Here is a 14803-nt window from a genome sequence, read left to right as displayed (position 1 = left end):
TTACGGTGAGCGATAGGTAGTTAGCGGTAAATAATAAGAGAATGAGTGGATTTGAATGACATTGAGGAAGACAGACACACCAAAGGAAGAGAATAAACCTGTGGGGTTTAAACAAAGACTGATGGGATGAAAGAGGTGTTATTGAATTGAGATTTGGTGAAGGGGGATTATTTGTGAATTGAAAGAGGCAGCGGAGGGGATTGTTGGAAGAGACCGATGGTGGATTGAAAGTAGCAGGGGTGGGGGGGCTGGACCGATGTTTGTATTGAACAACGGATTGACAGTAGCAGAGGGTTTGGAACGGACCGATGTGGGTATTGAATGAAGGATTGAAAGTTGCACGGGTCGGCGTGGGTGGGGGGGGGGTGATGGGGGGAAGACATCACACCGGGGATACACAAACTAAACTCAACACATTCCCCCCCCCCCAATCCCTTAGACAAGGGGTAAAGGTCTACCTACACATAGACTAATGAAATAATTCATCCTGGGGTCTCCTGCGTGTCCATGTATGCTTGATTTGTTTTGAGATTGAGATGGAAAAATGTCAAAATATATCTCGATGGCAATCTGTAAAAGGATTGTGGTGTCATTCCTACCTTGTCATTCCTTCCCAACTTGTTTGGTTGTTTTGGGGGGATTCTCTCCCTTCATGTTTTATAATTAAAAATAAATCCTTTTTCTGACTTGTTTCACTCTATTTTTATCTGATATGGATGCCAATTTCGTCAGCATCCAGTACATTCTTTTGAAGGGTGTTTACATGGGTAATGGCAAGACCCCCACAGCCCACACCCCTCAACAATATATCTCATCTACAGTAAAGCCCTTTCCAAGTTCCCTTTATATCTCCTCCAATATTCCCATCCCTTCTGTCTCCACTCAGACATTCTCCTACCCTGTTGTCCTTCACTTTTGGGGTCATATATTTATTCTGTATGCCAACACAGCATAATTTTCCTTTACCCTCTCTCCTTTAATATTTCATCCTTCCCTTCTATTCTATCCCCACACTCCTATATCCTTCAAATCTTCCTTCCATTCTTTCCCAAACTCTGTTCAACTCCTTTCCCTCCTCCTTTCCCTCTCCCACCATCCAACATTCTCTTCTTTCCTCAATTTCAAATTCCTCAATTTACTTCCTACCTATACGTACACAATAGAGAGATACCTCCATTCCTATCCTCTTCTCTTCTGTTTATTTTCTCAATGTTGGCATTTCCAATTTCCAACCCTGTGTATATGTAATAGATAGATGCCTTATAAAGAGGTCAGATGATCACATCTATTTACATAAGGCAGAAGTACTACATGACTTACTTGAACAATGGCATGTTTACGGTATATGGAAAGGTGAATTTAGAATGCTCTTTTCAATAACTGGAACGACCTCCTGTGAACCTCAATTAAAGCCTCAGTACCATTCTGCACCATTGTCCTTCATACATTACGTATTTTATCATACCTTACAATCCATGTGGCCTTGCAAACAACAATAGAGACTTTACGGCAGACAGTGAGTTTCTCACTCTGCACATTCGTAAATGATGTTGAACAGGTTGTGGTGTATTGTGGTTGTATTATTCTTTTAATGCGATAAAAAAATATATATATTGTTATGGTACGGTGCAATACCCAAGAGAGAATGTCACTTCCTTCCGTTGGAATCATTGTAATTGCTTCAGCCATTATTGTGCTAAGCTGGATGACATTTATCAACAATTCATCTGGTGTCTTTTTGATTCTTGTTAGTTTTGAAAACGTTTGAGAATAAAAGGTATGGTTTTTAAAGGCTTATGACTTCACCCCATAGAAGCTTTTCAGCATATAATTTTGTCGAAATTTGATGGGGCGGCCAGTTTCCCGTGCCATTCCCTACATTTGGAGTACTACTGTACTTGATGATGATGATGATGTGTGTGTGTGTGTTAAAAAAATTAAATAAAACAAAATAAACTTTTGAGTTTGCTAATGAGCCTACTGCATGACCTGAAACATGTTTGCCTGGCCTGGATTGCAGGTTTCCGCCATCCAAACCACAGCGTGACAGCACGTACGGTACGAATCCTGCATACACTCCTTGCCCTCGTCGCCAAGTCACGCAAGGCGGATCGTTTTGAAGTTACTCCACAAAGCATTGCATACCTTGCGGGTACCGTTTATATTCATTCATGCCATCAATGTTGTTTTTTTAATATTCCATAATGGTGTTTTATTTCTTTCAAGCTCTTTCTTATTGTCACAACCGCATTCTTGATATCTGTTTTCTTTAATATGTGATGTGCTGAGATTGCACTTCATGCTTTCTTGTCATGTAAATTGATTGAATATTGAGGTAACATCATATGTTTTAACTTCTGTGGGTTGGGGAAGGTGGAAGGTGGGTGGAGGCAGGAAATTCTGATGCTCTGAACAGATTTACAGGTGCTACCGCATGGTCACGACACCAAACTCTATTGCTTCAGATTTCTGGCCAAAAAGGTATCCGTTCTTTTTTGCGCTGTTCGTGTTGCAAAATTTTTACACGTCTCTTACGGTGGTTCCGCCTGTTTTATGCCAGTCGGACACCACAAAAGTGGCTTGGCAGGAGATTTGTATTCGGCCTTTGTTGACACATTTGATTAAATTGATATCCATTTTTCTATCAGATGAATAATGCTTTTGTTTGATGAACAATGAAGTTTTATGAGTAGGAACTCAGTATTTCAGTTTGGTCACATAGCAGTGGGAATGGCTGCAAGGTCAGGATGAATTCAGTCAGCTGTTTGAAACTTGGCTTTAAAATACTTACAAGTGCAGGTGGGCCTTGCGTGTTCTTTGTGACAAAGAGCTTGTTCACGGCAGGAATAGAAAGAAAGTCTTTCTTGACTCACTAAAGATCCAAAACACAGCTAATAAAAGTTTGATATTCATACTTTGAGCCAATTGCTATGATGATTAAGATCAATAGAGAATTGTACAAATGTTATTTTAATTTATTACTTCTCATAATTTCTTACTGACAAAATGTTATGGATTCTTATCCCATCATTTTGTAATAGCAACATGAAATGACACCTTCGTTTAATTGGTACAACCTGTGATTTTTATAAATTCTCTAGTACGAACCAACCAGACTCGGTGGTGTAATGGTTCGAGTTTCCACTCCGATTCTGGAAGGTCGGTGATCCAAACCTCGGCCGAGTCATACCAGATACTTTTAAAATGGTACGTGCTGCTTCCTTGCTTGAGACCCAGCATTTAAAAGGATAAAACATGGATAAAAAACGCTGGGGGGGGGGCAATGGCAAACCACCGTGTATAACCCATCCCAAGAAACTGCTTTGGCAGCATCAACACTCGAAACAGAGTATTGTACATCGACATCTAGATTATGAAGCAAGTGGTTCACGTGGTTTAATGTTGCTGCGAAATGTTATTGCTGAAGTATATTGACTGCGTGGAACTGAGCGTTGCATATTCACCAAACTGGCAACTATTTCAACAAAAGAACAATGGTGATCAGTTGTTATATCGTGCTGTAATGTTTAGATTGAACACAAATACTGCACACCAAAACCATTCAAATAATGGAACAGAAACAAAATCTAGAGACGATGCCTGTGGAGGACAAGTGTGCACAAATCTCACAAGGATGTATAAGGAAACCTTTGGGACACACAACAAGATGCTATTTTGTCCCATCACACCTGTGTCACATCAACATCACATTTGCTTAATCTATCAGCTTAGTTATCTTGTATGATACCAAAAAACGACTTCATTAGTGACCTTAACTCATCCGATATAAATGAATTTAAACAAGCCATCACAGTGCCAGGTATCACAAAAGCATTATCTTTTAACCAATGGTTTACAAAAAGACCAGCCTTCCCCATGGATCATGACAGGGTCAAGAGAAAGAAAAAAAAAACTTTGTGATGTGTTGCGATGTACTGTGATAATTGATGAGTCATGAGTGAAGTTCAAACTGGTGAGTGATGCTGAACCCAGATATAACCTACCTCATTTCGTCGAGGCCTACCTCATCGGTCTGTTTGAAGACACTAATTTGTGTGCGATTCACGCCAAACGTGTCACCATCATGCCCAAGGACATCCAGCGAGCACGATGTATCCGCGGCACGCGAGCTTGAACCGCTCGTCCGAGGCCATGTACACAGCTACAACACTACCCAGGATCACATGGGGTCTTCAACCTTAACAGAATTATCTGAGCTTCAGCTTCTTGTTCTGGAAATCTCCTCTAACCTCCGTTGGTATAAGTACATTTCTGGTATTGCTCAGAATGCTTCCAAGCGAGTAGGTTGTCTTTATTGAGCGCAGAGGTATTTACTTCCTGATGCTGTTTTGTACTTGTATAAGACAACTATACGTCCTCTCATGGAGTACTATTTCCAGATTTGGGTTGGAGCACCAAGCCTACTACTTATCTTTACTTGTTGGGCTCCAGAAACGCATAGTTAACCTGCTTGGTGCAGAGATGGGTTCAACTCTTCAACCGCTCCCTCACCAGAGGTCAGTTGCCTCTCAGTTTGTTCTAAAGATATTTTCATGGTAAACGTTCTGCTGGACTTTCTAACTTGGTTCCTCCTGTACGAGTGTTTGGAGGCAAGACTCGGTTTGCCATCTCTGCACACCCATGCACTATAGCTGATCCAAAGTGCAGAACGAAAGGCAATACAGGTAGTTTTATCCCTCGTGCTGTCTCGCTTTGGAATTCACGACATGTAATGTGCTTCCCATTATCCCACTATCTCATCAGCTTGAAGAGGAATGTCAATTTCTACTTCGCAAATCTTTGAGGTTCCATCGCATTTCACCTGACTTCTGTGACTTCCTGTGTTTTGGATGTTTTATTGTTATTTTTCTCTTTCTTTTATTTTCTTTTGCTTTCTCCTTATGTTTATCTCACCTTCCCTTAGTCCCTTACCTAAAGTTGTTTTGTGCCTTTTTTTGGGTGATCTCGATAAAAAAAAAAGACAACATGAATGAACTTTGGCAAAGTAAGACGAAAGCAGATAGGGAATGAGAGTCTATTGTGAATACTTGCATGAATAAATAATAATTGTTTGAAGACTGTTGTTATTCTATCATGTCCGACAGGATGGTGCAGAGGTGGCACACCTGCCTCTGAGCTGTCTGTTCTGGGTTTGATTACCGACCTGACTATGTATTCTTGGATTGGCGTTTCACGGGCGAGGCATTGGTGCTATCACAAACTGGGATGTCCGTCGGATGAACGTTAAGCTCAGTGTTCCGTCCGCTCACATTAGCCTTGGACATTAAAAATCCCATCGGGGCAATTCCGCAGTTAGTAACGTTACATTTTAGGGACATTCTCATTATTTAGATAAGAGTCCTTTCTCTATCTGTGGATGTAAAGTCTCATTAATGTCACCAGAGATCAACCTAGTCTAGATGTAGAACAGAGCAAAGAATGAAATCATTTCATGAAACATTCTAGAAGAAAGAACTGCTTTTAATGCCGGTTAGTAACGTCCTTTTTTTGTAACGTTACTAACCGGCATTAAAAGCAGTTTTCTTCTAGAATGTTTCATGAAATGATTTCATTCTTTGCTCTGTTCTACGTCTAGACTAGGTTGATCTCTGGTGACATTAATGAGACTTTACATCCACAGATAGAGAAAGGACTCTTATCTAAATAATGAGAATGTCCCTAAAATGTAACGTTACTAACTGCGGAATTGCCCATCGTGTCTTTTGCCGGCATCCTGAACAAATGACAATTTCCTGCCACGGGGGACTGCTGAGAAGGCAGTGGTGAACCAGCCAGTACAACCCCAACCCATGCTCAGGAATTGCTTCGGCAGCACCGACACTAAAGATTATGGGTACATGCAAAGTGCGGGATGAGAGTCAGCCCAGATGGATTTGCTTTCCAATGCACTTCTTGAAGTGCACGTGTTTCTACCATGAGTTGAAGAATCCCAAGTCATCAGAAACATTCATTGACTTTCTATTTGCTTTTTGCCTTCCTTCTCTTTTTTTTATTTTTATTTTTTCCTCAGCACTTGTTACAGCATCTGAGGAGGTCAGAGGTCGATGTGGACTGCGCCATCGTAAAGCACTGATGGTCGGAGACTCGTTGGAGTTTTTTTCTCTGCAACTCATCTCTGATCCTTCCACGTACGTCGATAACGGTTTGATGCGTGTCGACGTGGCATCCTACAAGATGCTAGTTTCTGTGAAGGCCAATGTAGGTTTGAGTTTGAGGACAAATTAAACAACCTATCTTGTTAACAAAATGTTTAATGAGCGTATTTTTTCCCGGTTATGAAAAATGAAGAGCTGCTGACGTTTTGACCATTCGCCTGTTGTTTTGTTGAAAATCTTTGTGGTGTTCTTGTTTTTTTGTTTTTTTGTTTTCCTCCTCCGAAGGGCTTATGCTTGAAACCTCCGCCACACCTCGATTCCCACAGCGGTTAACGAATGCATCACCTTTTGGTTGTTGACGTGGCACAACTTGTCAAATAAAAATGATTGTGCGGCTTTCATTTGCAGGATTGAGATATGCAATTTAAAGAGTATTTGTATAATAACGAAATGGTTAAGACATTGAAAAGTCATTCACGAGTTTGACAGACCCATCAATCCCCTGTTTTTCTTAGGCCGTCACGACCTGGTGAACCCCAGCCTTGGTCCCTGCAGCCACCCGCGGCTCCTGCGTACCAGTCCAGCCTCCGCAACCGCAAGTCCATGAGTGTTGACTTGGGTCAGCCCTGCCCGGTCACCAACAAAAAGCTGTTCGGTAAGTTGAAAAAGTTACCTATAGGCCCAGTCACACCTTGACGTTTTAGCCAGCGATGGCAACGTATTAAAATGTATGTAAAACGCTGGCTTACGTTGAACTTTTGATGTCTTTTTTAAAGATTCGGACGTATTCATAATGACTTGGTCTTATGCATAACGTATTAGTAACGGACACAGAACGTTTCGTTGTGTTATAGATAACTTATACCAACGAATGCTGAACCTGTTGTCGGCCTTCACAACCTATGCCCAACGATAGTCTAACTTATGTATAGCGCGCTGCACGTATCGCCGACGATCACGTGGCGTAGGTTATGAAAAGGCTGACGCACAACGATTCAAATCATAACCGCCGCAGAAATGGAAGTGTCAACATCGCAGTCACACCTTGGCGATCTTGCCAGCGTATGCCGACCTCTGAAAAATGCGTCTAAAACATTGGCGCACATCGAATACGGTATGGGTAAGTTTGGTATACGTGAATAGAACACTAAAGTACGCTATCATACGTCGTATTAAATGGAGTACGTCTTGTAATTTTAAACATGTTGAAAATTTTACGACATACTTGCCGTATGACACACGCTCCGCATGCGATGGGAATAAGTTGTCGCACGATATGCAATCGTTGACACACATCGACACACATTACTTGAAAGGTGCTCATAAGTCGAAACACGTCAAGGTAATGGTTAGCGTCAGTGTTCCAGACTCCCGGTTTTTTTTTTCTTCGGTATGACGGTGTTCAGTGTACAGTGCGGTTATGATTTAAATCGTTGAGCGGCAGCCTATTAATTATATTATATTATAACCGCACTAGAAATCGAAGTGTCAAAATTACCATCATACCGAAGGAAGGAAGAAATAAAAAACTAAAAAAAAAAAACCAGGGAGTCTGGAACACTGACGCTAACCATTACCTTGATGTGTTTCGACTTATGAGCACCTTACAAGTAACGTGTGTCGATGTGCGTCAACGATCGCGTAACGTGAGTACAACACGTAACTCATAGGTTAGAAATAAGTTTCGGGTATGTTAAACATTACCTCGACGTGTTTCGACTTATAAGTAACTTACAAGTAACGTGTGTCGACGTGTGTCAACGATCGCGTGACGTGTCTACAACTTATGGCCAGCGTTATGCGGAACGTGTGAGTCATACGCTGGCATAAGTCTTAAAATTTCAAGCATGGAAAATTTGAGGACAACCGCAAAGTACAACGATGAAAGCCAGCGTACAACGACGTATGGCAGTCTTTTTCAGCGTGCTCTCAATGTTATCAAAACTTACCCATAACGTATTCGACGTGTACCAGCGTTTTAGACAAATTTTCCAAAAATCGGCATAAGCTGGCTAAAACGTCAAGGTGTGACTGGGCCTTTAGATTTGAGGGAGAAATTGGAGAAAATTGGAAGGTTATTGTAAAGCTTTAAATCTGAATAATGAGTCATGGAAGGTTGGATTTAAATAAATAAACACCTTGTGGTTGTTCCATCCAAAGTTTAATGGCCTTCATTATATTTGGGATTTACGACAAACTCATTTTTGACACTTACAGTATTTATTGCAGGGATGGGATGAGTTTGGAGCAGAAGGGGAATCTCTAATATAATGGAAGCAGTGTATGTACTTCATGTATGTATGTATTGTTGCGGATCTGGAAACCATATGCATTCAACATACAGATGTCCCAAAAGTCAGTTATGTCGTTAAGTGTGTGTGTAGTCAGATCCCCTTCCTTTTGTCTAGTGGGAGAATCAAAGGCGTGCGTTGCGATTTCTTTTAGTTAGGTTATTACATCTAACAAGCCATCTAACAATTATCCCATCCCCCGTCACGATCCACTGCCAACCGGCTGCCTTCTCGCACCATGACATGCCGAGGTGGGATCTTGCGGTTCCAGTTTCTCGGCTTCCACAGACGTTGTAACTCTTTCACGATGACCTTTGCAACATTGATACTGTTCCTCGACAAGTATGAACCCGCGTGGAAGAGTGGGTGGGGTTTCCCGGCAGGGGCCGAAACCCCGCCCAAAAAGGGCGAACCCATGGGAGCCTGTCCAATCAGGTTGGGGAGTGACGTCTGTTCGAGCGAGCCCCGCCCCGTTGATGGAGGTCCATAAATTCCCGAGCACTCTCTGAGGCAGGGGTTGTTGTTACAAAGGTTGTTCTGAGGTTTTTGACAGGGTTGTGGTGGTTGAGAGTCGAGTGAGGAAGAAGGGTCTTGGAGGAAGTTCTCCACGGGTTTCTGACAAGGTTTTGGATAGGGCTCTGAGGGTTGTTGTTGAGCATGCAGTTCTTTTGAAGCGGAGGGTTGAGCAGAAGGTCGTGAAGGCGGCGAACGTGTCCCTGCTGGCCCTCTACAAGGAAAGGAAAGAGCGACCCTGACCCCCCTCCGTGGACCCCACTATTCACCACCCAAGCTCCGCCACAAACGAGTCCCACACGTGCGGCTGGGGACCAAACCAACGACCTTTGTCAGGTGCCGCATCATGAAGCACCCCCTTCCTCAGATGGTCAGGTACCCAGCTGGACCCTGACCCCCAGCTCATCTCTCTCCTCTGCTGTGAGGGTCCAATAAAGAACTCTGGGTTTATTTTCATTTGTGTGTGTGTCTGTGTGTGGGCCCATCTTTAAGTAGAACTGTATAAGTGTTTTTATTTGATCATTGTAAATATTTCTTGCATATCCGCGATAAGTCTTGCCCTGTGTCTTTCTTTATTGTAAATAAATTACCATTATTAGAAATGTTCCCAGTTCGTTTCCGTCCCTTCTGCATTGGTCCAGCATGGTTCGGATCTGAGTTTAGGTGGGGTTTTATCCCTGGTAACCGGACAATTGTAGCCGGGACATCCTGGGCAGGCCCGCTCGACTGCATCTGAGCCGGAAAGGTGGGTGGTAGAGTGGTAGTCAGTCGGTGTAATTTTACCGCTACCGGTAGAGTGAATCTGGTTCGGCCAGGCGTTCCGAGGACGTGGATCCCCGGTAGCCGAGACTGCGTGGTTACTTAGGTACATTGGATCTAGACAAAATAACCCTACGCCATGCGGTCGAGTTATTGGCGTTCCACGGTCGGTTAAACGACCCGCCGGCTCGCGGAGTTATCCGAGCGACGGCCTACAATTCCGGGGAGTTTGGTGGGAGACGACGCAACCTCCCCCACCTTGCGGTCGTTCTCGCCACTGACCCCCGGCCTGCAACAGTATGTTGTACTCCACCGAGAAGATTTGACCAAGGAAGCTGAAACTTTCAGGGATTAATGAGGGCACGATGAAGTTGTGCATGTGTGAGTTTAGTTTGATTCCATGAAGTTTTGAATTTTTTTTTTCACCCATGTTGACATTTTCTTCCTTTGGGGGAAGGTGGGTGCAATTGGAATTATCCGAGCTATATAACCCCAATGTATTAAATATGCACATAAGCAGTACGCAGGTTTTTGCTTCATGTATGTAACCCAGGTTATTTTTATTTTCGGGAGTGATGGGAGGCAGCAGTCTGTTGCCTATACACCACCCAAATGAAGGGGACGAGTCAGAAGAACGTACATATTGCACGCTTGGAACAAGATCGCCCATAGGGCAGGTATTCTACATGTGTATATAATGAACTACAGTGGTGTGTTGTCATTCACTTCACAACAACATAAGCATCTAAAAGGAATGTTGTCGAAAACCTTTTCTTTTTTAGCTGCTTTGAGGGTGCTCTCTATTAATACTTCTCGGTCATTTGAGATTTGAGGAAAGCTGGCTGAGTGAGCTGTTTGAATTTCACAAATTTGGTTTCTGGATAAGAACGAATGTCACAAAGATATGCATGGCCTACCAAGCATCTCCCTGATGAACACGAGCGGCGAAACCTGACGATTAATGATCTCTGCTCTCCAGTCAACAACATTCGAGAATACACCTGTCTTGGTGTTTTCATTTAAGTCTGTACCTGCCCAGCCTCTGATAACAAGGTAAAACAAAGTAACACAGTATAACAAATCAGGGATTTAGCATGGGGGTTCTAGGTTATGCCTGGTGTTGGCTTAATGGTTGGGGTGGTGGGCTTGGGATCCTTGGATCCTGAGTTCAAATCTCACTTGGCTGTTGAATTAATACCAGGTGGGGTTGACTCTGCCTGTCATCCTTCCGAGGTCAGCAAAATGAGTGCCAGCTTGCTGGTATCCTGTGTCAGAGTGGCGACCCGTCCAGGATTGTGCCCAATAGCTGCTCAGGCAGCATCAACGCTCTGCATAGAGTATGGTCCCAAAGGATGGATGGATGGTTCTAGGTTATCAACATTTGTGCTAAAGTGACATTGTGTGGGATTTGCAGAGTAATCTTTTTCCCACTTCCTCTTACCATTGGGAAATATTTGATTGAATATGGCTGGATCCCAATATATTAAAAATGTGCAATATGTAGCACATTTACCATATGTTATGGAGTGCATTGTGTACTATAAGGGTGGTGGTATAAACATGAAAGGAAGAATAGATAAGTTCATCATCTCTCTTGAGAAGCAATAGACGAAGAGACTGTGTACCATTAGAGAAGCCTGCGTGCCACAGGATGGCACAGTGGTATCCACTTAACTCTGAGCTATCTGGCCTGGGTTTGATTCCCAATCTGGTTATAAAACTGTCAGAGTGGTGCTTTGCAGGTCAGCCGTTAGATCAATTTAACGAGTGTGCTGTCCCTCGGGCGGACGTTAAGCCGGGGACCCGTGCGCCTGCATTGTTTGCTTCTGATGGCTGTTACATATTCGGAGGTGTCTTTTGACCATGAGTAATTGCCGGCAAGCTAAACAAATTCCAAATTCCTGCCCTGACTGCTGGGAAGACAATGGAAAACGACCCAGCATAATCCTGACCATTAAACTGTTTTGGCAGCACCGGCAGTCTTTCAGCAGAGTAAGGCACATCGAGTGGGAGAAGCCCATTGTGATGAATGTATTAAATGAGTGAGATTTATAAAAAAAATTTTTTACAGGATCTAAGGCTTGTGATGGAGCTGCCACACACAACTCACACGCATGGACATACAGACAAATACACGAGACACAACACAAGACTGTAAAATGAGACAAACACAGCCACTGAGCTTAGGGGAAGTGTCATTTTTCGGGGCACTCTGGGTACGGTCGACGCCTCAACAATGGTGCTGCCTTTCTCACCGCAATCTTTCCTCCTCCCCATGGATGCCAACCTATGGTTGTTTGTCCGTGCTCTATCCTTTTTTAAATGCAGAACGTCGAGCACAGAAGCAGCACATACCATTCTTAAAATCTTTCGGTCGGGGTTCGAACCACTGACTTCCCAGACTCAGAGCAGACGCTCTAAGTCTTGTCGAAATGTGATGTCGTTGGATGAAATTGACCGATTTAATGTGACCCAACGGTTTATATTGGTACAATTAGAACTGAACTGCATTCTGTAGTGCTTGCCACCATAGGTAGTTGGGAATTTTTCATACACTTCCTTGAAACCTGCCCGTTGCCGGCCAGCTTTCCGTGGAAATATGGCTGTGAACGCACGTTTCACTCTTGGTGGACCGCTTATCCACTTAGTTCTGGTTGCTTGCTGCTGCTACAGGGACACGGAAGAGTTTTGACCATCTACTCGGTGATGTGCGCACCACAAGGCGTCCAGAGGGGGAGGCCACTATTACTACACCACCAAAGATGCGCAAAGTTGGGGAAACAGGTACACTCCATGATGCTACTGCCTGTCAACGTGTAATTGTATTAGTTTTAACTTTTAAAAGGCGACAAAGTCTGCAATTTATCTGAATAACCGGAAATGCCGAAGAAACCGTGATGCATGAAGGCAATAAGGGGAAGTCATTTCTCACGACCTTCCACGTGTTTCCACCCACCATTGCTCTGCTGATGCTGCTGTAGACCATTGTACTTTAGCCTCCCACTTCTTTCATTCCTCCTCGTGTCTGAATCTTTTGTTCCTAATCCACATTTTCCAAAATTGTACGCTCACTCTCTATGGGAGCGGCAGGAAGTGTCATGTTATTATGCTCTCTGGGGTATATAGATCACAGTAGATCTGGGCTCGGTACTCAAGAACAACATCGGGTTTCCTCCCTTTCAGTTTAGTGTTAAACAGCAGTAGTGACTGTTTACAAAGGTAATCATAGTGTTTGTGGTTTATAATATTTTTTACTTTTGGTAGTGCCCCACAAAACACCATGATAAGCTGTTGATACACGTAAACACGGCATTTGTCCAAGGAGGAAAAACCCCCAGAGGAGGGTGGATATTATTAGTGTCAATATTGTTTTTTTTAAAACATTAATATTATGCGATTATCAAGTGTTGTTGTTATTACTTTTGTTATTAGAATCGGCCTTGGAAAAACGCCACAATTACCTATTTTAACACGGATATACACCATAACACAGGTTTCAACCCAAGGTGGAAAAATACCCTGGGGAGGAGGAAAGTGAAGTTGCTACAACCTCCATCATGTGACCCGTAGTCCTCTTGTCAAGTTTGGTTGAGATTAGATAAGTAACGACTGAATGTATCGCGGTCAAAAGTACAGACAGACAGAGACAGACACCAAATTGCATATTCTAGTGTGATGACTTACTTGGCTTGGGCGTCAAGCATGCCCTTCATCCATATTTATATTTCCTGTTCAGATGCTCAGTGCCAAACAGGACAGGCACACTTGCGGAAGGTGTCTGCTGCTGACACGAGTGTGCTGTTTGACGAACAGACCTTGCCAAACGCGAGGACGCAAGCCTTGCTGCTCACCGTGCTGGTAAAAAGAGTACTACTTGTTGCTGCTCACTGTCCATCTAGAACGTTACATCGGGTTTAAATATGGACGATAAACCAGTCGTGTCAAAGGGAGATGTCGACCATCCGAAGTCGATTTCATTCTTGTTTTCATGCACACGTGTTCCTTTTAAATGAACCTTGTGCATGCTAACTTTTTGGCCGACTGTGCGCGTGGTTACACCTGGCTGACAGGATGGCCTAGACGTACGCACACTCGCCTGAATTGTTTAACCTGTGTTCAAATGTTGACCCGCCTTTAAACTGCCATCCTGGTATTTTGCGTTAGGGCGATTCATCGACGTGCGTGCCTTCCCTTGGATGCATGTTATTAAATGGGATGCCTTGTTTGCCGGCTTGAGTTGGTGGATGTTTGAGATCCCATGATGTCCTTCACAAAGAGTAGGCGAGTTATTACTGTCATTCTGAACAAATTGCAATTTCCCATTGCCTTCTGGCTGGTTCATAAAAGACTCACCAAAAACGTTTCCTGGCCGACCCCACCAGGTTGAAATAACTGGGATTCATTAAAGTCATCGTTGTAGTTGTAATGCTACTTGCTTGTCTCTCGATTTATTCATTTGTTTGTTTGTTTATTTTCATGTGATCAGGTCAACCAATCATAAATCTCCGTTTGCAAGACTCCGAGGAACATCGGAATACCTGGCAACTGTCTACAGTTATCCAGAAAAAAAAATGCCACGTTTTACCATTCAGATACGATTAAACCATCCATCCTTCACACATGGCATCGGTGTGTGTGACTGATACCACAGCATCATGTGATCTTGCCAAACTGGTGTAAATATTCAAATTAAAATCATTTTTAGCTCACCTGGACTTCAGTCAGGTGAGCTTATGCGATCGAGCAGTGAGAGAGGTGAGGGAGGTCAGTCAGTCAGTCAACACTTCAGTCATTATCGCTTGAACCAAACACACGATTTTGATTAAACTTGGCCACAAGTTTCATATCTAATGCCGAACGAAGGTGTATTGACTGCATCAAAATCTGCACTCATTCAGGGTATCCATGTGTGGGGGGGGGGGGGTTGAACCCCCTCTCCCCAAAAAATTAGGTATTTGCTCTCTTCTCTGAAATTATACCCACAATTTTGATCTAACGACCACAACTTTCATCACCCGTGATGTATCAAAGTTTGTTCACGGCATTAAAAAAATTAAAATCAGGCTCTTGGAGGGGAGGGGGGTATCTGCGGGGGGGGGGGTTGAGTGACTGTTGTTCCTGACC

General features: G+C 43.3%; 1 protein-coding gene and 1 long non-coding RNA gene across 10 annotated transcripts in view; one reads left to right on the top strand and one right to left on the bottom strand.

Annotated features, from left to right (window-relative positions):
• LOC147026073 (uncharacterized) overlaps positions 1-14803 on the bottom strand; it is a 390674-nt gene that overhangs the window by 228245 nt on the left and 147626 nt on the right. The window lies entirely within an intron of this gene.
• NF1 (neurofibromin 1) overlaps positions 1-14803 on the top strand; it is a 244393-nt gene that overhangs the window by 218428 nt on the left and 11162 nt on the right. For 6 of the 9 annotated variants that reach the window (XM_085881090.1, XM_085881089.1, XM_085881091.1 and 3 more), the window contains 5 exons: positions 2021-2152; positions 6032-6149; positions 6632-6771; positions 12353-12463; positions 13416-13537. In XM_085881090.1, coding sequence (XP_085737216.1) covers positions 2021-2152; positions 6032-6149; positions 6632-6771; positions 12353-12463; positions 13416-13537 — 623 coding nt within the window. The remainder of the gene's footprint in view (positions 1-2020; positions 2153-6031; positions 6150-6631; positions 6772-12352; positions 12464-13415; positions 13538-14803) is intronic. The other 3 variants (XR_015058105.1, XM_085881092.1, XR_015058106.1) reach the window with 3 other exon arrangements.

This window comes from Eptatretus burgeri, chromosome 5, assembly GCF_056783735.1.
Source record: "Eptatretus burgeri isolate ZD-2024b chromosome 5, Ebu_testis_v1, whole genome shotgun sequence".
Lineage (NCBI taxonomy): Eukaryota > Metazoa > Chordata > Myxini > Myxiniformes > Myxinidae > Eptatretus > Eptatretus burgeri.
This window is presented reverse-complemented; position numbering and strand designations above follow the sequence as displayed.